This window comes from Bubalus kerabau, chromosome 15 (assembly GCF_029407905.1).
Source record: "Bubalus kerabau isolate K-KA32 ecotype Philippines breed swamp buffalo chromosome 15, PCC_UOA_SB_1v2, whole genome shotgun sequence".
NCBI lineage: Eukaryota > Metazoa > Chordata > Mammalia > Artiodactyla > Bovidae > Bubalus > Bubalus kerabau.
This window is the reverse complement of record NC_073638.1, coordinates 51689676-51717468: the sequence shown is the minus strand read 5'-3', so window position 1 is coordinate 51717468 and position 27793 is coordinate 51689676. Positions and strand designations below refer to the sequence as shown.

Below are 27793 nucleotides of genomic sequence, written 5' to 3'. Positions count from 1 at the left end.
CTGATGTCAGACCACCTAGGTTCAAATCACTGCTTCATTTCTTATTAGCAAGGTACTTAATCCCTTTGTCCTTCAATTTTCTCATCTTTAGAATGGGGATAATAATAAAATTTCAATATCAAATGCTCTTGAAGTTTGTGTGTGTATGTTGCTTTGATCAGTACCTAGGCTGTTATAAGCATTTTATAAATGTTAATGATATGAACCATTATGATATAGTGAATACCACAACTTCTGCTATTAACATTATACATATTAATGTAGAGTTAGCTTTTTCCAGAAATTTTCAGGCATTCTTTTCTGAAAAAATAGTCAATTGATAATGTTCTAAGCTAAAGCTAGTAAATCTAAATATGATGTTCTTGTCATTTAAGATTATTTTAAAAACTGAGTAGATTTAAACAGTTGCATATTGTGAATGATATATCTACTATGTCTTTAAAAACTATGCTCTGGAAGTTTTTCGGTTGTTTTGCTTTTTCTAGACACTGGAGAGATCCTATTTGTTGAAGATCAATGGGAAGGGTGAGACATGAATGTGTTTGTGTGTTACATTTTCTGTTCATTGTATTGAAAATAGAACTTTAAGCTATTTGCCTTAACATTTCTATTTAAACTCTAAGTAACACTTTAAGCTTTAGGTTTAGTTTATGAATAATCTTGCTGCTTATTGGTATAAAATTTTTTAAATTGTCTTTTGTTGTTCCTTTTTTTAGACTCAAGTTCCTATCTCAGCCTAGTTTTCATGCGAAAAATTTCTCTTGTTTTTAGTGGCTGAAAGACCACAACACATGTTGATGAGGGTATCTGTGGGGATTCACAAAGAAGATATTGATGCTGCTATTGAAACCTACAACCTTCTTTCTGAGAGGTGGTTTACCCATGCCTCTCCCACTCTCTTCAATGCTGGTACCAACCGCCCACAACTTTCTAGGTATGTGTCACCTATAGTCACTTTTAACATCCTAAAATGCTTTTGACTAGGGAAATAAACCTTGACCGGAAGAAACTAGACAGTTCATCACATAAAAATTAATTTGATAAACATTTAATCATTAAATGAGATTTACTTTCTGGAAAACTCTCTTATTGCATTGTGGTAAACAAATTGATGAGAGACAAATGCCAGTAGTGAAATTTTAAGCTTGTTTCTGGTGATGGTTGTACAACTCTGTAAATATACTAAAACCCATCAGTTGTACACTTTAAATGGGAAATTGTGTGGTATGTGAATTATATCTCAATAAAGTATTTTCTGATAATAATTAGAGGATTCTAGTAGTAGTCTGTATGAGAGTAGGTATTTTGGGTTAGGGAAGTGAAAGTAGAGATTGAGAGAAGTAGACTGATTTAGGAGATTTAGGAGGTAAAATTGACAGAATTGGTGATTTGAATGAGTCAAGAGTGGTTCCTGAGTTTATGGGTAAATAACAAGATTTATTATGGTGTCATTTTCTGAGAAAGGAAACACTGGAACAGAGTCCAGTAATTTATTTAAAAAAAAAAAAAAAAAAAAGCTAATACACCCTAAGCAAGTTGGGTTATCCCAGGAATTCAAGGATATGCTAACATCAAAAAGTGTATTAATGTAATTCATTGCCCTAACATTTTATATCATTTAATACTTTCATAAAAAAATAGCAAAATAGATGTAGAAAATAACTTCCTTTCTTTGGTAAAAGATATCCACTAAAAACTTAGACCTGTTGGACCTCTGTTTTTAGCATTGTAGTGGAGGCCTGAACCAGCATTGTAATTGTAAGATAAGAAAAAAAAAGGTTGGAAATGAGGGAATGAAACTAATGATTCCTCAAGAGCGTCTACAGACAAGTTATTAGGAGTAAAAGGATTTCAGCAGAATATGTGTGTGTGTGTACGTTAATTGCTCAATTGTGTCCGACTCTTTGCAACCCCATGGACTATATAGCCTGCCAGGCTCGTCTGTCCATGGAATTCTCCAGGCAAGAATACTGGATTGGGTAGCCATTCCCTTCTCCAGAGAATCTTCCTGACCCAGGGATCAAACCTGGGTCTCCTGCATTGCAGGCAGATTCTTTACCATCTGAGATACCAGGGAAGCCCTTCAGTAGAATATCTGGATATAAATTCCACATTAATTAATTTAATTTTTGTACTTTAGCTGTTAGAAGACTTAAGGAGCTTCCCATGACTCAGTGGTAAAGAATTAGCCTGCCAATGCAGAGGACGTGGGTTCAATCCCTGCGTTGGGAAGATCTCTTAAAGAAGGATATGGCAACCCATTCTAGTGTTCTTGCCTGTGAAATCCCATGGACAGAGGAGCCTGGTGGGCTACAGTCCATGGGGTTGCAAAAGAGTTGGACACAGCAAATAAAAAACGAAACCAAAAAAAGAAGATTTAAATTTTAAAATGTATAATACTGGAAGGTACTCAGGAATAAATCTAATGAAAGGTGTGCAAAGCTTTTAAGGAAAAAATTCTAAAACGTAATTGAAGGACGTTATATAACAAATCAAGAGTGATCATATTTTCATAAGTGGATTTAATGTTATAACAGTGTCAGTTTTTCCCAAGTTAATCTACAGATTCAGTGTAATTCCAGTCAGAATTTCAACATGCTGATTCTAAAATTTATATGGAGGAGCAAATGGCTAAGAATAATCTAGTGCTGGTCAAATATACCAGATCCTAATCCCTGAAATTTATAAATGTTACCTTATAAGGAAAAACAGTCTTTCAGGTATGACTAAGATCTGTTTTTTTTTTTAATCACAAATAATACTTTTAATTATTTAGCTTCTTAGAGTATCCACAAAACAGAAACTGACAAATCTACGTTATTATTTAGTCAGATAGTTGTTTTTGACTCTTGCAAATCCATGGACTGTGGCCTGCCAAGCTTCTCTGTCCATGGTATTTTCCAGGCAAGAATATTGGAGTGGGTTGTCATTTTCCCCCTCCAAGAAAGATCTTGACATAGGGAGATTATCCCAAATTATTCAGGTGGGCCCTGAATCTAATAAAAAATATCCTTATAAGACAGAGGCTAAGGGAAATAAAAGACATACAGAAGAAAAGAAGGCAGTGTGTAGATAGAGACAGAAATTGGAGTGAGGTAGCTATAAGCAGAGGAGACCAGAAGCTGGCTCCTTTAGGAATGTTCTCCACTAGAGCCTCTGGAGGAATGTTCTTGATTTTGGCCCAGTGAAACTGATGCTGAGCTTCTTACCTGCTAAACTGTGAGAGAATTAATTTCTATTTTAAGCCGCCAAGTTAGTGGCATTTGTTAGGGTAGCCACAAGAAATTAATATAAATAGCAAGACAGTTTTGAAGAAAAAGTCCTGCTAGATTCAGGACTACTATAAATCTATGTTTATCTATCCTAGAGTAAACACCCTACTTTGTGGATTATATGAGAACTTGATGAATAACAGATGTCATTGCATTTCATTGGGAAAACAGTGCTAGGAAAATCGGTTATCCTGTAGGGAAATGTATAATTAGATTTCCTTTCTTCATGTCATATACAGAAATAAATTCAAGAGGAAAATAGAAATATGAAAGTAAAATCTTTTAGAAGAACATGTAGAGAAAATAAATATTTTCCTCCCCAGCTTTTTAATATGAATTTCAAACATTTAGAAAAATTTGAAGAAAAGGAGTGAACTCCACTCATATACCCACTTATGCCTAGATTTTAAAAATTACTGATATTTTGCATATACATGTATTTTTTATTTTTGTCTTTAAAATTAAAAATATTTTTGGCTAAGTCATTTGACAGTGAGTTGCAGATGTCATAACTATCAACCTACATCTTGATAGAATATATATGACCTCAGAGGAGTGAAAGGTTTCTTAAAATAGATATAATAAGCAAACAACATAAAGGAAAAATTGACTACATTAAAATTTTAAACTTCAGCAAACCAAATACAGTGAAAAAGGTTTCAGACGGTGAGAGGAAACTTGCAATGTATGTTAATTGTTGAAAGATTATAAGAAAAAGACACAAAACCAAATAGAAACATGGGCTAATTTGTAGAAGAAACTGATTGGCTGTTAAACACGTGAGATGATGTTAAACTTTGCTTTTAATTAAGAAAGTGAAAATTAACATCATAATGAGATATTTCATACCCAACAGATTGATACAAGTGAAAAGGCTGATGAACTAAGTATTGGTAAGCATGTGGGCAGGCTCATGCATTGATTGATATAGTATACTTACTCATTCACTTTGGAGACTCTTTAGTAAAGTGGAACACATGCATATCTTTTGACTCAGAAATTCCTTTCCTAGGTTTACACCCTATAGACAATCCTTAGATATAAACACAAGGAGATATGTTTAAAAACTTCCACAGGAGCATTGTTTAGAATAGCAAACAAGTTGGAAATAATCTAAATGTCCACCAGCAGGCAAATGGACAAATATATTGGTATATTCATACAATGGAATATCTTACAGCAATGAAAATAAACTGGTCCTATATGTATCAGTAGGAATGACTCTCTAAAACAACACTGAGTTAAATAAAAGCGGGTTGCAGAACAATAGTATGAAACCAGAAATTTTTTTAAATTGTGGAACATATGTAAATGCTAAAGGAACGTAGAAAGCATGGAAACAGCATATATTTGTTATATATATATATATGAGGTTATATTTGTAGTATCAAATTTCTTGAGGCAGATGGTAAGTACAAAGTATATGTTATAAATTCTCTATTATTTCTGAATGTCTGAATATTCAATAGAAAAAGTCAAAAGATAAAGTCTGTTTGTTTGGATGAATATTAAAGTTGGTAAAAGGAATCATTGGTAGAATAAGGGTCCTGGAGTAGGAGGATGAGATCCAAATCACAGGTAGAAGGATTGTCTTTAAAAAGACTGTAAGGGAGCTAAATTTTGATGGACATATCAAATTTGGTTCATTATTGGATTGGTGGGGTTTTTTTTTTTCATAAATGTTTAAATTTCTTGGCTTGAAAAGATGTTAGGTATGCTTAGGAATTTATATCAGAAAATGTTATAATGGCACATTTGTAATCTGGTGAATAGGTAAGCTAATATTTTTACCTATCCCTAAGACTTTCATGTAGGCTCAGCATCTAGAGTAGATGGCAAGATGATTTTAAAACAATGTATGCTGATATGTTTCATTGTGTCATATCCAGGTTTTGGTTCTTTTTCCTTCTAAAAACATCTAAAAAAATTTTTTTTTCCTTCTTAAAAAAAAAATTTGTAAGTTTTAGATCATTTATTTGCCTTACTCTCTTTGAATTACGTAGTTGTTTTTTGACTTTCCTTCATTTCCTTGCTGAATTGTGACTTTTTCCCCCTGTAGCTGTTTCCTTCTGAGTATGAAAGATGATAGCATTGAAGGCATTTATGACACTCTAAAGCAGTGTGCATTGATTTCCAAGTCCGCTGGTGGAATTGGTGTTGCTGTGAGTTGTATTCGAGCTACTGGCAGCTACATTGCTGGGGTAAGCTTCTCTTGTGTGACTAAAAATATGTGGCTGGAGGGACTCAAGTCCATAAACAACCAGGGTTGTGGTTGAGAGGGCATTTGCGGGAGTGTGGGAGACCTGGGTCTCTGTTAATTACTAGCTGGCTGTGCAACTTAGAATGAGTGATTTCACTACTTCTATCTTATTAGAGGTTGATTAGTTGGGCCCTAGGGTCCTTTTTCCTACTCCAGTATTCTTGCCTGGAAAATCCCATGGACGGAGGAGCCTGGTAGGCTGCAGTCCATGGGGTCTCTAAGAGTCGGACCGAGCGACTTCACTTTCACTTTTCATTTTCATGCATTGGAGAAGGAAATGACAACCCACTCCATTATTCTTGCCTGGAGACTCCCAGGGACAGAGGAGCCTAGTGGGCTGTCCTCTGTGGGGTCGCACAGAGTCGAACACGACTGAAGCGACTTAGCAGCAGCAGCAGCACGGTCCTTTTTAGGTCAGATTTTGGAATTCTGATTTACTTTAGCAAAAATAATATTAATAGCTTTTATTATTCATTGCTTCAGTTCAGTTCAGTCGCTGAGTCGTGTCCAGCTCTTGGCAACCCCATGAATTGCAGCACGCCAGGCCTCACTGTCCCTCACCAACTCCCGGAGTTCACTCAAACTCACGTCCATTGAGTTGGTGATGCCATCCAGCCATCTCATCCTCTGTTGTCCCCTTCTCCTCCTGCCCCCAATCCTTCCCAGCATCAGAGTCTTTTCCAGTGAGTCAACTCTTCGCATGAGGTGGCCAAAGTACTGGAGTTTCAGCTTTAGCATCATTCCTTCCAAAGAACACCCGGGGCTGATCTCCTTTAGAATGGACTGGTTGGATCTCCTTGCAGTCCAAGGGACTCTCAAGAGTGTTCTCCAGCACCACAGTTCAAAAGCATCAATTCTTCGGATTCATTGCTTACTATATGCTAAATGTTGTATATAAGTTTTATGTGAATTACTACAACCTTATGAGATAGATAGATATTACAAACACAGTAAACTTTACTCCTTACAGTAACTTTGTGAGTACAGCCACTGTTGTTTTCATTTTACAAGTGAGGAAGCTGAAGCTTACAAAGTTAAATTACTTCCAGAGATTAGTCATTTAATATGTGATAGAGCCAGGGTTCAAGCTTAATCATTAATACTTTATGAGGTAAATTTCAGCTCTTTTAGTTCGCTATTCACTGGGAGTCAAGATCATGGTTTTGGGTGGAATCTTAAAAATAATGCAAATGGATGCGTATGCATGACAGAAACAGACTCACAGATAAAGAAGACAAACTTGTGGTTACCAAATGGTCGGGGAAGCAGGGAATGACAAATTAGGGATATGGCATTAACTGATATATAAACTACTATATATAAAATATTTAAGAAAGGATATACTGTATAGAATAGAGAATTATACCCATTATATTGTAATAACATATAATGGAGTATAATATGCTGAAATCACATTCAGTATAAAATACTGAATCACTATGCTGTATACCTGAAACTAATAACAATATTGTAGATCAGCCATACTTCAGTTTAAAAAACAAAAGAAAAAAGGTAATGATTTTGAGTAAGACCTGGATTTAAATCCTGTCTCTACTAATTACTAGTAGTGTGGCCTAGTAGAAGTTATTTTACTTCTCTGAGTTTGTTTCCTCCTCTATAAGGTGAAGAAAATATCTCGCCCTATAGAAAGAGAGTCCAGAAGAAAACCATTCTGTTATGTGGTGTTCATTATCTTTCTAGGCTGCTTAAAGGCTTGCCTTGGGTTAGAATGATTATTTTAAAAAATTGATAGGTATCTCATCTTCATTCTAGAATGTATTTATTGGAGAATCTCCATTTGCCTTATTGTCTTGATTTATCCACTGCATATAATTCTTACTATAAATTGCCTTGAATTCTTTTGGGAAAAATATACTGTGGTAGGGTTTTTACTCTACCCAAAGTATTTAATTATATGATGACCTTTTGAAAGTATGGGGGTTTAAATTCAACTATCCTGATTTTGGATTCGTTTGACTTACAGTTGTTATTTCTCATCGTAAGCTAGAGATGCCATGAAATAATGTTGTACATGTTTGTAATTTATTCCACAGTTTTATTTTATGTTGGGCATTATGTTTTCAAAGCAGAGGTAGAGATGGGGAGCAGATGACGCTAGACTGGGAGAAAGTAATTTGCCTGCTGTTGAGCCATCTTCTTCTTTTCCTTGCTGACCGCCTCTTGTTCCTCTGGATGACTTTATCCTGTTTCTTTTTCAGACTAATGGCAATTCCAATGGTCTTGTACCGATGCTGAGAGTATATAACAACACAGCTCGATATGTGGATCAAGGTGGAAACAAGGTATGCTTTGTGAGTGAAAGTCCTAGAAATCAGAACTGAAAATCTCATATAAGCTATAATAAGATAGCTCACTATGTATGTTTCTAACAACTCTGTTTTTTTCCACTTTTATGATCAATTTAATGTGTGTATACTTTTTACTTATTTTAAAGTATAGACACTTGAAGTATACATATACAATATATATTATACATATATAATTTGATGATTATATACTTGTGTAATCACACCAGTCAAGCCATAGAACATAGACACCAGTGTGTCTCCTTGTGTACCTTTGTATTAATCATCCATCACTCCTACACATACGTACGTTATCCTTGGCTCCAGGCAGCCAGTGATCTAGTCAGCTTTCTTACAAGACAGTTTATTTGCAAAGAATTTCTAAAGTGGTGACTCATATTGATACCTTGGAGGGAGGGCATGGCTACCCATTCCAGCATTCTTGGCTGGAGAATCCCCATAGACATAGGAGCCTGGCAGGCTATAGTCCATGGGCTTGGAAAGAGTTGGACACGTTTGAGCGATTAAGCACATGTTGATACCTAATCTTGAAAAGGGGTTGTAATATTTTTTCTAGGTTTTTATTTAAAAAAAAAAAAAGACAAAAAGCAAAACTTGGCCTGTTTTATAGGGGGAAAATAGAGAGTATTGGGCCATTTTTCCAATGTTATCAGCAGGATACTTTGCAGCCATCTAGCCTATCTAATGGAATCTGTGAGGACCTTGTTAAGACATACCACCTTTTTGTGATCTTTAATAAAAAGCACAACTTATTGTCAAAGTTAAAGCAATTTTTTGGGCTTTACATACACATCATAGAGTGTAAAGTGAGCTGCATGACAGCTGAAGAGGAAGCTTCATCTCTAGTTCACTGTGTTACTTTGGATAAATTATTTAGTCTTTCTTGTTCTACATTTTCTTTGTGTTAATTGTTCTTTTTTACACCTAGGATTGTAAGAAAAATACTACTACTTTATATTTTATAGTACTTTTATTTGTATTATCTCATGTAATTCATTAATTGTAGTGAAGATCCAAGAAGATATTATTGAAGTGCTTTGGAAAATATGAAGTTCCTTTATTTCATTCTGATTCTGAAAAGAATGATGATTTATTTACCTTTAGCGACCTGGGGCATTTGCTATTTACCTGGAACCTTGGCATTTAGACATCTTTGAGTTCCTTGATTTAAAGAAGAACACAGGAAAGGAAGAACAGCGTGCCAGGGACCTTTTCTTTGCCCTTTGGATTCCAGATCTCTTCATGAAGCGAGTGGAGACTAATCAGGTGAGAGATAGTTACTTGTTAGTAATAACAACTTGGTTCATATGAGTTTTCTCCTCAGTCATCTTAAATCATGCTTAGGAAGAATCTACCTATATGTTATGCAGCAGCAAGGCATGCTGACCAAGAGATGCCTTTCTTATCTTCTTGGATTTTTATTTTCTAAAGCAGATGCTCTAAATGCTTTAGGAGTCATGAACAAATAGGCAGAACTAGATGTTTGGACTTGAGCCTAAATATTGTTTCTGAAGCAGAATTTTAAGACAGTCTATGGAGGCCACCCTCTCCCTTGTAGTATTCCTAATGGACCATGTGTGATTGGTTATTTGAAGTTTCTTATGGTTGGTACTCTTCTTCCCTTGGCAGGACTGGTCTTTGATGTGTCCAAATGAGTGTCCTGGTCTGGATGAGGTCTGGGGAGAAGAATTTGAGAAGCTATATGAAAGGTATGGAAAAAACACAAAAGTAATAATGTTTTAACCTTGTTTCTTTTATTTATAGGATGTAAATTTCAAAACTATGTCAATCATTAGCCTAGTTTCTAGGATTCTTCAGAAGCATCTAGAAGAGAATGTGACTAGTAATTTTGTTTTAGTATGTTTTCTTCCTGAATCTTCACCAAAATTTTGGTTTGTCTTTCTTAAAACTTTGGAGGGACTTCCCTGGCTGTCCAGTGGTTAAGACTCCACTCTACCACTGCAGGGGCCACAGATTTGATCCCCGATTGGGGAACTAAGATCCAGCATGCTGCGTGGCATGGCCAAAAAAATTACTCATGACAAACCTCCCCCCAGCCCCCTGGCTAGGATGCCCAGGTAGGGGAACACCCCCAGTGGCAGTGGCTGGACAGGAAGTATGGAAGGAAGTGAGGAGGGCAGTGAGGGGGTGGGGGGCGATGAGGGCCCTGACAGATGCAGAGGGTGTCTAGAGTACAGACATTGAGCAGAGCTTCCAGGAGGCCACGGCCACTTACCCATCCTGTGGCCAGTGGAAAATTCTGTTCAATGGAGTCAAGTTGTATGGTTGTGATAAACTGATTGCCTGCAACATCAAACTGAGAACATGGAAGACCTAAACTCGCAAACAGTCTCTAGTCGTGTCCAGGCTTTGATCCAAGGGAAGTCTGGGGAAATCCAGTTGATGCTCAAGACACTGAATGTGGACCAGGTTTCCAAGGACAAGGCTTTCCAGACAATGACTACTGTGTCCTTTGCCCAGCTCATCTCAGCACCTTCCCTGCAGGCCAGACTGGGTCCCACCAGTCCTCAGGCCCCAGGCCCTTTCCATTTTAGGTCAGGGCTTCTGGGCCCTCCTGGAATGTTCCAGATGTGAAGCCATTCTCAAAGACACTGTTCTCCTTGTCACTGAATCCTCCATCTACTGCTCTGCCAGGGTATGAGCTTCCCAAGCCCTCTTACCCCTTGCTTTGCCCCCACCTGCCACATCACCCCCAGCCTGGTAGGCTTGGGCTCTGGGCACTACTTGGTCACAGCACCTGTTTGTACACATCAGCCTGCACTGCTCCAACCTTGGAGTGCCCTGCCTCGAGAATGTGGACATCTGACAGATCTATGACAAATTCCCTGAAAAAAGAGGAGCTGTAGGAACTGTGTGACCGTGGGGCCAGCCACACTTTCTTCCTGGTCAGGTTCTGGGTGGACCTGACCTAGGGCCCAAGTGGTGAGGAGGTGGGGCCGCCAGCGGCAGCAGTGGCTTCTGTGGAGAGAGCAGCCAGTATGAGAGCCTGGACCACGTGACCCTTGCCTGTTCCTTTAAGGTCTACTCCTTTGGCAAGCAGGTGGTGGAAAAGGTGGAGACAGAACACACCCTCATGGAGGATGGGAGGTTTGTGTACCACATGTTGCACTCACCCATGTGCAAGCACCTGGTGAATTTTTTCACAAGCTGCGGCAGCTGCTGGAGCGCCATGCGATGGACAGCATCCTGGAGAACTTCACCATCCTCCAGGTGGTGACACAGAGACGCCTAGGAACTGCTGCTCTGCACCGCCTACATCTTCGAGGTCTTTACCAGTGAACGGGGTGCCCAGCACCACATTTACCGCCTGGTTAGGGACTGAAGGGGGACCCCAGGAGTGGCTCATCCCCAGAATACCCTCCTCTCAGGAAGGACCTCCAGCTTTCCTCTTACTTGGGGAGGGGCTGCTCCTTAAAAACTGTGTTGTGAGTTGAACGTGCTGGGACTGTGAGGAAAGGATGGATCCTGACGTTGGAACCTCACAGAGGTGTCTGAAAGGACAGATCACTCCAGAGCATTAGACACGCGGAACAGAAGTGTGACAACCCTTGGGACACCACTGGTTCTGTCTCTGACAGGCACCCTCTCCCTTTTCTGTTTTGGATGTTTTGGAGGGCCCCCAGCAGCAGCAGTTACACATTGGCTTGTCCCTCTCTGTTGTTAAGCGCCCTCCCTCTTGCCAATCTGCCTTTCCTTACCACCCGCATCCCAGTACCCTGATAATCGAATGTTAAAAGTTAACCCTTTCTGTGCAGGAGCAGACCAGGTGGGCCCTGGAAATATTTCTTTTTTAATATAACAAAATTAATTATTATTAATTAATAAGAATAATATTCTTAATATTAATTAATAATAATAATTATTATTAAGAAACAGAACAAAAATCTTTGGGACATGTAAATAGGTGTTCAAGTTAAATCATATTTTAATAGATCCTCTAAACAATTAATGTAGAGTTATTAATTTGCTTTATTATAAAGTACATTTGATAAAGCAAGTCATGCTTTTGTATTGCACACAGGAATTGAGAGCAACTGGGGTGCAGGTGTCAGAAGCTCATTAAGTAATAGCACCAGAGTACTGCTGTAGCACAATGGCACTATTTAACTACTTCAGTCTTTGTTCCTTCTTATTATGGAAGGTATTATTGATTTAGTGGGTCTGGCTTTAGCCATAGTAAAATGTGTATCATATTCCTAATTTTTTTCCCTTAGCAAAACTTAGTAAAAATTTAAGAGTTTTCAATATTTTATATTTTGGTGTTTCTCTTCATGTTGTCTGCAATAAAGATTTTCTTAGGGAATATTAAAATAATACTAGCTTTGCCTTCCAGGTATGAGAAAGAAGGTCGTGTCCGCAAAGTTATAAAAGCTCAGCAGCTTTGGTATGCCATCATTGAGTCTCAGACAGAGACAGGTACCCCATATATGCTCTACAAAGATTCCTGTAATCGGAAGAGCAACCAGCAGAACTTGGGAACCATCAAATGCAGCAACCTGTGCACAGAAATAGTAGAGTATACCAGCAAAGATGAGGTAGGTAGAAGAACTTCTGCCTCGGGTACTGAGAGAAGAATCTTAGGAGTTTGTGAATTGTTTGTGAATCTCTCACTTGATTTCCCTTGAGTTGAGTGAAGGGAGTGTTCATAGCTTGCTGTAAGCAGAAGGGCACTGAAATAGATTATAAAGGAAGGAAGAGGTATGATGTGTGCCCTTAAAAATCTTCTAGTCTGAGCCATATAGAAAAGACTGTAGACTTTTTCTTACACACACATTGTTGTAATAATCTTTTCTTGAGAAAAATAGCAATACATAATTATTTAGGTTAGAGTTAGGACAAACACAGTAACGTGTTAGAGTGTGTATTCAGTTTAAAATAGTAAGCATGAGAGTCCTTTCAGTGAATGTGAGACAAAATTCTCATCTCAAATCTTTAAGACCATTCATAGAAGAGGCAAGGCTGGAAATGGGATATAGATTTGGTTATTTTAAAAAGAAGTTTATGAAAAAGCTTTCTATTTGGGAAGAACCACTGGTATGACAGATTAGAGACAGGGATAGGTTTTGTGCAGTGAGTGGAAAGTAAGTTTATTGTGATGGAGCAGATATATTAAAGGAGGGATGGCTGTGGTTGAGGGAAGAGAGAAAGTATGTGAAAGCTGGCATATTTCAGACATAGGAAAGCCCTTGTAGATTTTTGAAAGGAAAATAGCATTGCTAGGATGGGAAGGATAGCTCTTGATTCTGGTTATAGAATGGCTTAGTGTGAGAAGCAGTTGGAAGTTACTTTATAGAGATTGTTGCGTTAGATGACAGACTATGTGGATATTGGATGTAAGCTAAATGAGGAGGAAGGAACAGATCCTGAATTCTAGGACCTAAAAACATGACAGATGAAAAGTCAAAGAAAATGGTAAGTGAGCTGAACATACTGCTGAGCTTGCAGTTTGATTTCACAAAGTTTACTGACCACCAGGCATGTGTAAGACACCAGACTAGGTGCTCTGAGATACAAATGAATGTGGCTCAGTCCCTGCCCTCTAGAAACTTACAATTAAGTTGGAGGAAATTGGCATATATTTATATTGTTATATAGTTAGACTGTATTACAGAGAATAAAATGACCTTTTTTAAAAACAAAAAATCAGATAATACCATTCTCTGCACAATATTTATCTTTGACTTTCCAACCCATCCAGAGTTTGTTCATTTTTTAAAAATTGAGATATAAATCACATACCATAAATTTCACCCTTCTAAAGGATACAGTTCTGTGATTTTTTATTAGTATATTCATAAAGTTGTACAACTATCACTGATAACTAATTCTAGAACATTGTTACCACCCCAGAAAGAAACCTTGTACCTGTTAGCATTCACTCTCTGTTCCCCTCTTCACCCATCCCCTGGCAACACTGATCTATTTTATGTCTCTGGATTTGTCTGTTGTGGGCATTCCGTATGAATGGAATCATGTAATATTGGGCCTTTTGTGTCAGTTGTCCATGCTGTAGTATGTATCATTACCTCATTTCTGCCCTTATAATGCCCTGTGAGATGGTACACAACTGAGTGTCCCACCTCATCTGTTCTTATTTTTCCCCTTGCTCACTGTGCTCCAACCCTTCTAATTTCATTGCCATTTCTCATACTCCTGCTGCAGGAGTTTTGAGTGGTAAAATGCTCTTTTCCCCAGAGAGCCATGTGACTTGCTTTCTAACTTCTTCAGTTCTTTCTTCATATGTCACATTCTCAGTGGTGTCTCCCTTGATGACTCTATTTAAAAATGGCACTCCTTCCATCCTTAGCCCCAATTTCCTGCCTTATTTTTCTCCCTTGCATTTATCAGGCTTATGTGATTCGAGCTATGTTTTAAAAATGGGTACTTTGTCACGATGTGTAGAGTTGATTAGGTATGAAGGGCATGAGGGAGTCTAGGTGAGAGGAGTTGAGAGTTTGGATTGGGAGAGTCATAATCAAAACGGTGAAGGAAGTATATTCATTATTATTTAGCATTTGCTATATGCCAGGTGTGGTGGTGCTAGTCCTGAAAATGTAAGGATAAAAAAGATATGATCCCTAACCTGAAAAAGCTCACCACTTAGTGTAGTAAGAATCACCTAAAGAGCTTTCTTAAAATTCAAACTTGGATCCTTTGTTATGGCTGTTGGAGTCTCAGTGACGATGAGGTAGACATGGGTAATTTGGAACAGCTTTTTACAGTGATAGAAATGTTCTGTATTGGGTGGCTACTGAGCACTTGAAATATAACTAGTGCAATTAATAAACAATTTTAAATTTCGTGTAGTTTTTATTTAGTGGCTGTTGCATTAGACAGTGCACATCTACTGACATACATAAAAATTATAGCACAATGACATACGTCTGGTAAAGAGCCTTGTACTGTGGAGTGTATGGTTCTTCCCCCATCTTAAGCTGTCTCACTGGTGCATGTAACCGTTCACACATGGGAATAGGTCCTGGGGTTTAGAAATGAACAGGTGAATGGTGAAGAGGAAGCAGTCAAAGATAGAAACTAAAACTTGAATGTCAACAAGTTTTAGAAGTTTACAGGGTAGTGTCATTGAAATAAAAATCATGTGATTCTTAACCCTTTTTCTTCAAATTCTAGGTTGCAGTCTGTAACTTGGCTTCCCTGGCCCTGAATATGTATGTCACATCAGAACACACATATGACTTTACAAAGTTGGCTGAAGTCACCAAAGTCATTGTCCGAAACTTGAATAAAATTATTGATATTAACTACTACCCTGTCCCAGAGGTATGAATAGATTTCTCTGCTTATTGGTGATAATTGAAATCCAAGGTGGAAGGAGTTGATCATAGTCTTCTAGTCATCATGTTATCATTGGAATGATTGGAATGGTGTGAGAAAACTGAGATAGAGAGTGTGTCATTTGGTACAGAATGTTGGTTTTACTGTTCATTAATGTCATCTCTTTGTTTTCTAAATCTATTGGCTCAAAGGCAAGCTTGTCAAATAAACGCCATCGCCCCATTGGAATTGGGGTACAAGGTCTGGCAGATGCTTTTATTCTGATGAGGTACCCTTTTGAGAGTCCAGAGGCCCAATTATTGAATAAGCAGATCTTTGAAACCATTTATTATGGAGCCTTGGAAGCCAGCTGTGACCTGGCCAAGGAGTATGGCCCATATGAAACCTATGAGGGCTCTCCAGTCAGCAAAGGAGTAAGTATACGGATGAAATTTCTCTTTGCCTATGGGTTCCTGTAGTAGGCTTAATGGTAGCCCTCAGAAAGATGTTCACATCCTAATGTCTGGAACCTCTGACTATTAAATTATTTGGTGTAAAAAGGGTCTTTGCAGATGTAATTGAGGAGATTATCCTGGATTATCCAGATGGGCCCTAAATACAGTGACAGTTGTCCTTACAAGAGACACAGAGAAGAAGGAGCAACACAACCATAGAGGCAGAGGTTGGAGAGATGTAGCCACAGCCCAGGAGAACTGAAGCCACTAGAAGCTGGGAGAGGCAAAGAACCAAATCTCCCCTAGACCCTGGGGATGGAGGGGGCCTTCCCAACATATTGAGTTTGGGCTTCAGGCCTCCAAGACTGCAAGAGAATAAATTTTGTTATTTTAAGCCACTAAAGTTGTAATCTATTACACCAGACATCTGAAGCTCATATAGTCCTTTTGTTCTCTGGAGTAAAAGTATATTCTATTTTAATCTCTTTTATTTAAAACTAATTATTGCTAAAAGATGTAGGAAGAATGCTGAGTTAGTTTTTTTTTTTTCTTTTTGGATGGGTGGGGAAGGGAGTGGTACCTTGCATGGCTTGCAGGATCTTAGTTCCCTGAGCAGGGATCCTGAGCCCACAGTAGTGAAAACACTGAGTCTTAACTACTAGATCATCAGGGAACTCCCAGGTATTAGTTTTCTATAACTAAACTTAGCAGATTAAAACAACATACATTCAGTATCAATTTCCATGGGTCAGGAGTGCAGACTTGGGTTAGCTTAATCTCTGGGTCTCTCAAAGTCAAGATGTCAGTAGAAGCTGTGATCTCATCTCAGGCACAGTCCTCCAAGCCCTCCTGGTTGTTCATTTCCTTGCAGTTCTAGAGCTCATGGCATCTTGATGCTTCAAAGCCAGTAGGAGGGAGAGTCCCTCATTTCAAGAGCCCAGTCCAGTCACCAGTTTGGGCATTTTCATTTGTCAGGTCAGGGCCACCCAGGATAATCTCCCTTTTTGCTAAAAAATTAAACTGATTCTCAACCTTAATTGCATCTGCAGAAACCCTTCACATTTGTCACAATTGTGTGAGTGACATCCATCGTGTTTCCAGGTCCTGTATATACTGAAGAGGAGGAGAGTTTGAGGGCCTATACCCCAGGAGGTGGGAATCTGAGTGCTGTCCTAGCATTCTGCCATCACACTGCCTTTATCCCCAGTAGGATGATTCTCTTCCCTGTAAAATAAGATGTTAGATTTAGTTCTCACAGTTCCTACTGATATTTAGGAACTCTACATTGTTTGAAAATAGGTGTTAATTAGCTAAGTAGGTAGTATCTAGAGATAGGATAGATCAAGGCTGTAAAGAAAGATGAAGGTAGAGGGTAGAGTAATTCTTTTATTGTACAAAAAGAGAATACATTTCAGCAACATGCTTTCATTTGTTAAAATTTCCTGGTTTGTAGAGATGATATGGGTCTTCTGAGAGGACTCAGCAGGGATAAGGGGAAGAGGTAAGCCTTAATCAGCCTGCTTTGAATCAATATGACTACATAGCAATTTGTCTAGGAAAATCTCTGGACCTTATACTCCTTACATGACAGCATTTGTTGGGATATGGGGACATGGCAGTTAGTCATTTGCTTGGTTTTTGTCATAGTTTCAGATGATCATTGAATGATTTATCATCAATTTGGGTTGTTTGTTCCTTAGATCCTTCAGTATGATATGTGGAATGTTACTCCTACAGACCTGTGGGACTGGAATCTTCTCAAGGAGAAGATTGCAAAGTAAGTAGAGATGTAAAGTAGCTTTGGGTTCAGGTTTTTATCGTGCCTCTTTCAAACTTAGGTATGTTATTTTATCTTCTGAAATTCATCTTTTTCTCTTTTAAATGGGACTAAAAGGACCTATCTATAGAACTGTTATTGTGAAAATACTTCCTAGGACAATATATGTATAGTAGCCTGCAATGAAAACATTTTAATACTTGGTAGGTATTATTAGTCGATGTTGTTTTAGGGCTTAACTAGCAAGAATGGGTAATTCTTTTTCTCATTAAGCATTCATATTTCCAAGTGTGTTTGCTTTTTAAATGTTTTCCACTTTTATTTATTGCTTAATTACATTGGGCATATAAATGGCTTTCACTGAATTGATTATCATAGGACTACACTAGGGAATTTAAAGAGCTTTTGGAGGGTTTAATGTATTAAACTGTTGGAAAGAAAAATGTAAAAATTGAGTCTGTAGGCCTTTTCAATTAATAAACATAAGAAATTTGAGTGCAGGCAGAATGTTTTTCTATTGAAACAGGTTGCTTTTGCTTTCTATGCTTTCTATCATGACTGTCTGACATGTCCAGGTTAATGAATATACATAGTGTTTAATGTTTGCAGAAGGAAGCAGTTGCTTTAAAATGCTCTTTAAATATACCCGTTTACCTTCAGATTGTTTCATTGCTCAAATAATATATGTTAGACAATTTAGAAAAATATACAAATGAAAAGGGAGTAAAATGAAAATTACCCCAGGACCACCTGTTTGTATTTTTTTGTCTGTCATCCTCAGACTTTCTTCTGGGTTTGTATATATATGTGTATTTACATGCAAATTCGATTTTTAAAAAAATGCCCATGAACTCTATTTTTACTTTGTTTTTTTCTCAAAATACTGTAGTTTAAATGTCTTTTATGTATAACTTTTTAAAGTTTCAAAATTAAAATAAAAATTTCAACATAAATACACATTCATTGTTAATAAAGTTCAAGTACAGAAATAAAATAGAAAGTAAAAGTCCTTTTTTATACCTCTTCTACCAACCACTTGTCCTACAAAACAAACAAAAAACCAACTTATTTCTTTTCTCAGAGATCACCAGCATGAATGGTGTATATTTTTCTAGACCTTTTTCAGTTCATTTGCAGATATGATCAAACTTGACACATTCTTTTTTTTTTTTTTTTTTAATTTTATTTTTAAACTTTACAAACTTGACACATTCTGAGACTTTTTATTTAGTGATTTAGTTTGGAGAGCTTTCTCTTTTAGTACATGCAAATCTACTTAATGTTTTTAGTGATTACAGATGATTCCATAGTTTGGATGTATGTGACTTTTCAAAACATTTTCTTGTCTGTGGACAGGAAACCACTGTCCACTTTACTGAGGGAGTAGACATGAGCTAGTTGGTGGTTTACTTGATGCCTCACAACTAGAAACTGACATGAAAGTGAAAGTGAATTAGCTCAGTTGTGTCTGACTCTTTGAGACCCCTGTGGACTGTAGCCTACCAGGCTCCTCTGTCCGTGGAATTTTCCAGGCAAGAGTACTGGAGTGGGTTGCCATTTCCTTCTCCAGGGATCTTCCTGACCCAGGGATCAAACCCTGGTCTCCCGCATTGCAGGCAGACGCTTTACCATCTGAGCCACCAGGGAAGCCCTGGTGAAAGTGACATAGAGAAGTTGAAATTTCAGTTGTACACACTCCATTAGGATATGAGGCTCGGTGCTAAGTACTGTATGAATCTAGAGGTATGGAATGCAGCAAAGGCAAGCTCTTTGTGCTTGAGAAACTAAGTAAGGTGAGACATGTACACAAATAAAATATACGTAAAGGTACAGGTCATAAAAAATATTTGCAATGCACATACTTGTATTTGACAGTTTTACTTAGTGTTGTCTGCCTGATCAGGAAAGATGTTTTAGCATAGGTATCTCTTCAGCTGAGGTTTTTATTATTACTATTTTATTACTACTACTATTGTTTATTTTGGCTGTGCTGGTTCTTCATTGAGACACGTGGACTGAGTTGCCCTGAGGCATGTAGGATCTTAGTTTCTCAACCAGAGATCAAACCCACATCTCCTGCATTGGAAGACAGATTCTTAACCACTGGACCACCAGGGAAGTCCCTAGGCTGAGCTTTGAAAGATGTGCTTAGCACAGTTTGAAGATTTTCAGAGCTCAGATACTACATTTTTAAGCACTCTCTTTGGCACTGAATGGACTCAAAAGGTGTAAGCATTCATCTAGGAACTTTAATTAATGAGGTGATAGAGGAAGTCAAGAATATTATACTTTGAGCATCATTTTCTCCATTCATTATCTTATTCAGTATAAAGAAGAGTTGTGGTGATAGATGTTTGGGTCTTACCACTTTCACATCATTAAATTTCCTTAAAGAGCCTAGCACAGTGATCACATAGTCTCTTAGAAAAGAGTGAGGGTTAAATGAGTGTACCTGTAACAGGTGGGGACTCTCCAACAGCCATTTGAGTGTTTCCTTGGGCAAGATGGTGTATCAAGTGCTGTGATTCTTAAGTGGCATAAGTCATGGCATGATAAAGGTTGTCAGGAGTAAAAGTTGTGATAATTCTGTTGAGGAATCAGTCATTCATTTAGGAGAGGGGCATACTGTAGAGTTGCATCCCTGTAGGGGTTAAATGCAAACGTCAGCATGTGAGTGTGGTGCATGTATGGTATTACAGCAGCTACTTTACTATGTTGATTAAAGTAGCTGTCTTCCTGACAGATAGTAGCATAAGGACCAGCACCTAATAATCTCCTTTTCTTCAGGTATGGTGTAAGAAACAGTTTACTTATTGCCCCGATGCCTACTGCTTCTACTGCCCAGATATTGGGAAATAATGAGTCAATTGAACCTTATACCAGTAACATCTACACTCGCAGAGTCTTGTCAGGAGAATTTCAGGTAAGAAGATTACAACCAGACCTACTGGAAAGTCTTTTAGAAGCCTGATGTTAGGAGTAAATGCTACTCATATTTAGGATGCCCCTCTATCTTAGAATGCGGGCAGAGTTTTGATTAAGTGAGCTGTCAATATTATTTATGTTATTTCAGCATATAATAGACATTTTATAAATATCTGTCAGAAGAATGAAGGATTGAGGGTTGAGTATGAAAGCAGTTTGTTGATATTGGAGTTCATGTAATGTGTAACCATTCTTTAATCATGTAGTATATGTCTATACTACGCTATACTACATGTGCTAAACTATAACACATATACTGTAGCCTCACATGCTTAAGTTGATGATACTCCAAATGTATAGAAGTATCTTTTAAGATAGTGGTTCTCAGCCTTGGTTACAATTTAGAATTTCTGATGGGAAGGACCACTGTTTTTTTTTTTTTTTTTTGAGGTTCCCAAGTAATTCTTGTGTGCAGGTTGAGAACCACTAATTTAAAAGATATTTATTTGTGAATTTACAAATATTCTGAAGTAAATTTCTGTAAGGTTTGGGTTGGGTACATTTATAATTTTCTCAAGTATTTATTGTGTCCATACTTAAAACAAGAAAAGAATCATTCTACATACCCAGCTTAGGCAGTTAGCTCCTTTCACTTTTGCAGTACTATATGTTATGTTTTGAATAACAGGTGTCAGGATTTTAGAGGAATATAGCTTTCATGTGATGAGATATGTCACTCAGTTTCATAAAAAATAGAATTTACCAAGCAATCTAATGTTAAACTCCAAGTGTGTAATCCTCTTCAGGCCCTGTTGTTGTTTATTCCTTCACATTTTTTCTCCTTTTCCTTTCAGATTGTAAATCCTCACTTACTGAAAGATCTTACTGAGCGGGGCTTGTGGAATGAAGAGATGAAAAATCAGATTATTGCATGCAATGGGTCCATCCAGGTACAGAATGACCAAAAAAACCAAAGTGTGCTCTTCAGGAGCTAAGTTGAACATTGGTACCTTCTCGATTATCCCAGGCAATACAGAGAAAGAATGGCTGTTCACTCTGGTCATATATCCAGGCCTTACCCTCTTGTTTGTGCAGCACTATAAAACAATGGTTCCCAACTTCTCTGCATGTTAGAATACATTAAAGAGCTATTAAAGCTGAAGCTTAGGTTGTTCCCATACCAATTAAATGTCTGGGAATGAGAGTTCAGGCATCAGCATTTTTTAAAGACTCTCTAGATAATTCCAAAGTGCATCAGATTTTGGAGACCAGTGATGTAAAGCCTGAAATTAGAGTCAAACTTAATTAAAAAGTTTGATGGAGATTGAAGACTGATAGTTCAAAAGACAGAGCCACAAATAGTGTTTAACAATAAAATATTTGCAATTGAGAATCAAGAAGCATTTATTTGTAGATAGAGGCCACTTATTAGATATTGGTCTGCTCAGCAACACAGATAAAGATTCCTGTAACATTTCTGTATTTGCTGATGGAAACTGTAGCATTAGCCAGCCTATGTTTTGATGCACACTAACCCTAGACCTAAGAAATAAGAAAGCCTTATTTCTATTGACTTCGAGTGGAGTTTGTGGAGTCCTACCATATTTAAAGGGTTTTTGTCTCATTGCTTCCTTGGGTCATGTTTCTGTGAGTTACAGCCCTGAATTTTTGTATTTTCTGCAAAACTCAAGGGTCTTTTATTGCTTAGCTTTGATCTGGCCTTCCTTTATTAAGTGCCTCTAAAACAGTGAATGTTTTGGCCATTAACCAATTAAAAATGAATCTTACATAACTACCACCAGATTGATATTTTGTTGGTTAGATGGGGTTTTATTAGACTTCATAAACTGGAAGTGAGTAGTCTTAGGAAACTTGATAAGGATCATACTGTATTAAATGGAATGTCTAGGATCAGATCTGACTGGAAGTAGAATCACAGCCAGACCCTGGGGCATCGTTCTATTAATTATACTGCTTTCTTCAACCAGAGTACAATAGCATCTGCTTTACCTTTTTCAGAGCATACCAGAAATTCCTGATGACCTGAAGCAGCTTTATAAGACTGTGTGGGAAATCTCTCAGAAAACCGTGCTCAAGATGGCCGCCGAGAGAGGCGCTTTCATTGATCAAAGCCAGTCTTTGAACATACATATTGCTGAGCCTAACTATGGCAAACTCACTAGTATGCACTTCTACGGCTGGAAACAGGTTGGTGGAGGAAGTCAACCAACTTAGAATACTTTAGAATTGGAACAGAGTTTTATTTTCTAGCTACCTATTAAATATTGCCACCTGGAAGTTCTTTCACTTTAAGTCCAATATGTTAAAACTAACATGTGGGTTTACACTAGATTAAGCTCTCACTTTGAATTTTCTTATTTTGGGTGGGATTATTTTATTCGAAGCTTGTAAGCTCATAGGAGTTATCTATGATCCTTCCTTTACTTCCCATGTATCATTCACCGTGTGCTGTTGGTTGTTCATTTGTACTGTTTCTTAAATGCCTTTCTTTCTATTCCATCACCACCACCACCTTTATTCTCAAGTTCTTACCTGATCTCTTTGCTTCTGGTATCTTTACTCTAGGCCAGCTTGTGTCCTGCTACCATTCCTAAAATAAAACTATACATCAACCACCTATTCAAAAATACCCATTGTTTCCCAGCTTTAAAACAGAATAAAAGCCAATCATTTAGCTAGTCACTGCCAACTGGTAAAGACCTGTGAGTCTATGATGTGTTCTTTTTTAAAAAAAAGAATATTTATTTTTATTTATTTGACTTGCATCAGGTCTTAGTTGTGGCTTGCAGGTTCTTTTTTTTGGGGCACTCAGACCCTCTAGTTGTGGTGCTTGCGGGCTCAGTAGCTGTGGTGCAGGCTTAGTTGCTCTGCAGCATGTAGGATCTTAGTTCCTGAACCAGGGGTCAAACCCGTGTCTCCTGCATTTGTGAGGCAGAGTCTTAACCCCTGAGCCATCAGGGAAGTCCCTATAATGTATTCTTATTCCCTAACAATGTTCTAGGTATTTATATAGAATTATAATTTTATCCTTTTATTTAACAAACTTTTATTGAACTTGTACTGTGTTCCAGGACTGGGGGTACTGAATAGAAGGTGGTGATTCTTAACCATGAGATAGTTGTCATCTGTACTTATACAGAGAAATGGTCTAGACCTCTAAATAGTTACAATCTAAAGCAGACATGTTTTCTTAGGTACACTTGGAAGTCGTGCACGTAAACAAACAAAAAAAGACTAGAGAACAAAAATATTTGACATTTTGAAAATGATAAGCTTGTTTTAGTGGTGAAAAGGGTAGCGGGTACTGTCTGTCTCCTTCTCTCTCTCAGCGTTTTTGAGAGGGCTTCCTGTGCTGTGTGTGTGCTGTGCCTAGTCACTCAGTCATGTCCGACTCTTTGCGACCCCATGGACTGCAGCCCAGCAGGCTCCTTTGTCCATGTTATTCTCCAGGCAAGAATACTGGAGTGGGTAGCCTTTGCCTTCTCCAGGGGATCTCCCCAACCTGGGGATCAAACCAGGTCTCCGCATTGCAAGCAGATTCTTTACCATTTGAGCCACCAGGGAAGCCCAAATAAAAAAACAGCTGGGGCTTCCTAGAGGAGATATAATTCCAGATTTAGAAAGCAGTTTGACCTGGTCTATGGAAATGTGTTTTAAACATTGGTCTTGAATGTTTAATGTTCTCACAGCTTCTCCTAGTTAGTTGTACTTACTTCCCTTTCAGGGTTTGAAGACTGGGATGTATTATTTAAGGACAAGACCAGCTGCTAATCCAATCCAGTTCACTCTAAATAAAGAAAAGCTGAAAGATAAGGAAAAGGTATCGAAAGAAGAAGAGAAGGAGAGGAACACAGCAGCCATGGTGTGCTCTTTGGAGAACAGAGATGAATGCCTGATGTGTGGGTCCTGAGGAAGGGCTTAGAAGAGACCAGCACTTCCTCAGTAGCCAAACTACTTCTTGAGCATAGATAGGTGCAGTAGGTTTGCTTGAAGTCGTACGGCTTTGCTGGACCTTTTTGCAGCAAAAAAATCAAGTGGTTTAAAGTACTGTTTCTGTATACGTGTGAAAGTAATGATTTTTTTAAATTGATATATTGGGAATCAAACTAGATGTTTTAGAAATGCAAAAGAAGTCATTTTGCAAATAGGGAGTGATTAAGTAGGGTTTTTATCACCCATCTGGCACCCCTTTTCTGGTGACTTCCATTTTGGTAAGGAAAGTTTGGTGTGTGCATAGAAGCAAAATGAGTCATAACCTGTGAGAAGTGCTGATGGGGCCTTTATTTGGGTATGGTCTAAATAGGTCATTCTGAAATAAAGATAATAAACATTTCTAAATGACTGTGTGAGACTAATTTTGTCACTTATTTTCTTTCAAAGGTCAAATTTGTAAAAGCATTTTTTGTTCTTTGAGAGTTCAGGGAAGAAATTTTAAGACAAATTACTTAGACACCATATAGAATTCTGATTTTAATATGTGCCTTTTTCCTCTTTTTAAAAAACTGTGGCAAAATAAGCATAACTAAATGTTACCATTTTACCCATTTTAAAGTATGCAGTTTAGTGACATTAAGTACATATACAAAGTACAGCCATCACCACTATTTCCAGAACTTTTTCATCATCCCAAACAGAAAGTTTATATATAAAACAAGGAATTCCCGATCCCCTTCTCCTATCATTGCCTGGTAACTTCTATTCTACTTTCTATCTCTAAATTTGCTTATTCTAGGTATCTCAAGTAGAAGGGATCTTAATATGTGTCCTTTTCTATCTGGCTTATTTCACTTAGCATAATGTTTACAAGGTTCATTTATGTATCACATATCAGAATTTCATATCTTTTTAAGGATGAGTAATACCTCATTGTGTATATATATATATATATGTATATATGTAAATACACACATATATATATATACACCCCATTTTGTTTATCCATTCATCCCTTAATGGACATTTAGGTTGTTTCTACCTTTTGGCTGTTGTGAATAATGCTGCTGTTAACACTGATGCACAAGTAGTCTGTTTGAATTCCTGCTTTCACTTCTTTTGGGTATGTACTAGAAGTTGAGTGCTTGGAATATCTGGTAATCTTCTGTCTAACTGTACTAATGACTTTTGACAGTTTGATTATAATGTGTCTTGGTGTGGCTCTCTGAATTTATCCTAACTAGGGTTTACTGAGCTGCTTGGTATAGTAGATTAACATCTTTTGTTAAATTGGGGAAGTTTTCAGCCATTATTACTTTAGATAATGATTTTGCCGCTTTCCCTCTTTTCCTTCTGGGACGTCTACGTTGCATTTTTCAGTCCACTTTATTAGTGTCTCAACGGGTCCTTTAGGCTTTGTTCACTTTTCTTCATCCTATTTTTTCCTCTAATCTCAGTTGTCTTATCTTCCAGTTCATTTATTCTTTCTTCTTCCTCAGCTTTGCTGTTGAGCCCCTCTAGTGAAATTTTCGTTTCACTTATTGCTTTTTCCAGCTCCAGAATGTCTGATTCCTTTTATTCCTATGTCTTTGTTGATCGTCTGATTTTGTTACTACAAAATCTTTGTTACTACATTGTTTGCCTTTAGCTCTTCGATTATGTTTAAGACAGTTGTTTTAATGTCTGTCTAGAAAGTCTGATGGCTGAGTTTTTCTGGAGTGGTTTTTGTCAGTTTATATTGTTCCTTTGACTGTTTTCCTGTTTCTTTATAATGCTTGTGATTTTTGTTGTTGAAACATTCTGAGACGTTTCCAAAATGTTTTTGCAGTGAAGTCTGCTCTTCAGAGTATGTTCAGTTAATGTTCTGATAGCTTTCCTAGGTCTTTGCAGGTTGGCTCTGTGCTAGGACACTCTCATACTTCTCTAGGCTTGCTCTGAGCCTAAGCAATGTGATGGTTGATTTTATGTGTCAACTGGCTAGGCCATAGTATCTAGATATTTGATCAAACACTAAATAGATCTATGAAGGTATTTCTTTAGATGAAATTAGCATTTAAATTTATTGACTTTGAGTAAATCAGATCATCCTCCAAAATGTGGGTAGCCTCATCCAATCAGTTAAAGTCTTACGAGGAAGAAGACTGTGGTCCTCTGAGAAAGAAGGACTTCTGCCTCCAGACTGCCTTGGACTGATCTGCAATATCTGCTCTTCTCTGGGTCCCCATCCTGGTGGCTTACTCTGCCAATTTTGGATTTCCCAGTTCCATAGTTTTATATATGTGTATATATAGAGAGGGGGGAGAGATATGGTTGACTATTGAACAGCATGAGTTTTAAGTTCATGAGCCCACTTACATTTGGATTTCTTCAGTAAATATGACAGTTCCGTACAATCTGTGTTTGGTTGAATCTGGATGTGGAACCATGGATGTATCATGGGATTTGAACATCCATGGATTTTCATATCCTTGGTATGTCCTAGAACCAATCCTTGCATTGTTCAAGGGTTAAGGGAATATATATATATACACACACACCTTATTTTCTCTGGAGAATGAGAGCCCTGACTAATAAAGTTTTTGGTACTGAAAATGGTTCTATTGGAATGAAGATGAATTTCCTGCATTGGTTGTCTAATTTGATGAGATTTAAGCATGACTTTTCAGTAGTGAAGAGAGCTCTGATAGCCCATGGGGTGATGTGGCAATAGAGACATGCAGAATACCATCACTGGATATTCCTAATCAAATACAAGGGAAGGGTCTGGGTTACCATGTATGTGTTCTGCCTCAGGGATATATCAGCTCTCCAGCCCAGTATCATAATTTATAGTTCATCTTAATCACTTTTCCTTTCCACGGTACATCATACTGCTCCATTACATTGAGGTACAGGTTGGACCTAGTGAGCAAAAAGAAGCAGCTACTAAAGACTTACCAGTACGACGTTTGTGTATCAGAGTAATAAGTCTGACAAAAAGTAAGGCACCTCTATCAGTGAAATTTCTAGGGGTCAGTGATATGAGGCATGTTGAGGTATTCCTTCCATGGTAAGGGATAAATTGTTCTGACTCTTCTTAGAACCGAAAGAGAGGCATAAAGCCTAGTGGTCCTCTGGATTTTGGAGGCAAAATGGTAACATACTCCTCATTTGGGTGTGTTATTTTGACCCATTTACTGTATGACCCTAAAAGCTGCTAGTTTTGAGTGGGGCCCAGAACAAAGAAGGCTCTGCAACATGTCCAGCCTGTCATGCAACCTCAAATATCGGTAACCATCCTCTTTCGATCCCTTGAGAGAGACAGCTTTTGGCTGCTACTTACTGTGCCTCAAGACTGCTTAACTAAAGACCATCAAGTTCCTATGCAACCTGAACTGCTGTCATGAACTGGGTATTATCTGCCCACAAAACCTAAAGTTGGCATCCGTAGTAGCATTACATAGTAGCATCATCAAATGGAAGTTGTATATACAAGCCTGGCCTCAAGCAGGCCCTGGATGCACAAGTAATCTACTGAAGAAGTGGCC

At 37.9% G+C, this 27793-nt stretch overlaps 1 protein-coding gene and 1 pseudogene across 1 annotated transcript in view; both read left to right on the top strand.

Annotated features, from left to right (window-relative positions):
• RRM1 (ribonucleotide reductase catalytic subunit M1) overlaps positions 1-24675 on the top strand; it is a 40196-nt gene extending 15521 nt beyond the window's left edge. The window contains exons 6-19 of the mRNA XM_055548920.1: positions 486-525; positions 772-934; positions 5332-5473; positions 7752-7835; positions 8964-9125; positions 9489-9568; positions 12214-12415; positions 15012-15161; positions 15368-15589; positions 17311-17387; positions 20175-20310; positions 21167-21262; positions 22332-22520; positions 24058-24675. Of these exons, the coding sequence (XP_055404895.1) occupies positions 486-525; positions 772-934; positions 5332-5473; positions 7752-7835; positions 8964-9125; positions 9489-9568; positions 12214-12415; positions 15012-15161; positions 15368-15589; positions 17311-17387; positions 20175-20310; positions 21167-21262; positions 22332-22520; positions 24058-24243 (1929 nt within the window). The 3' untranslated portion in view covers positions 24244-24675. The remainder of the gene's footprint in view (positions 1-485; positions 526-771; positions 935-5331; positions 5474-7751; positions 7836-8963; positions 9126-9488; positions 9569-12213; positions 12416-15011; positions 15162-15367; positions 15590-17310; positions 17388-20174; positions 20311-21166; positions 21263-22331; positions 22521-24057) is intronic.
• Positions 10071-11594, top strand: LOC129629149 (transcriptional enhancer factor TEF-4-like; annotated as a pseudogene).
• Positions 24676-27793: the final 3118 nt, after the last annotated feature.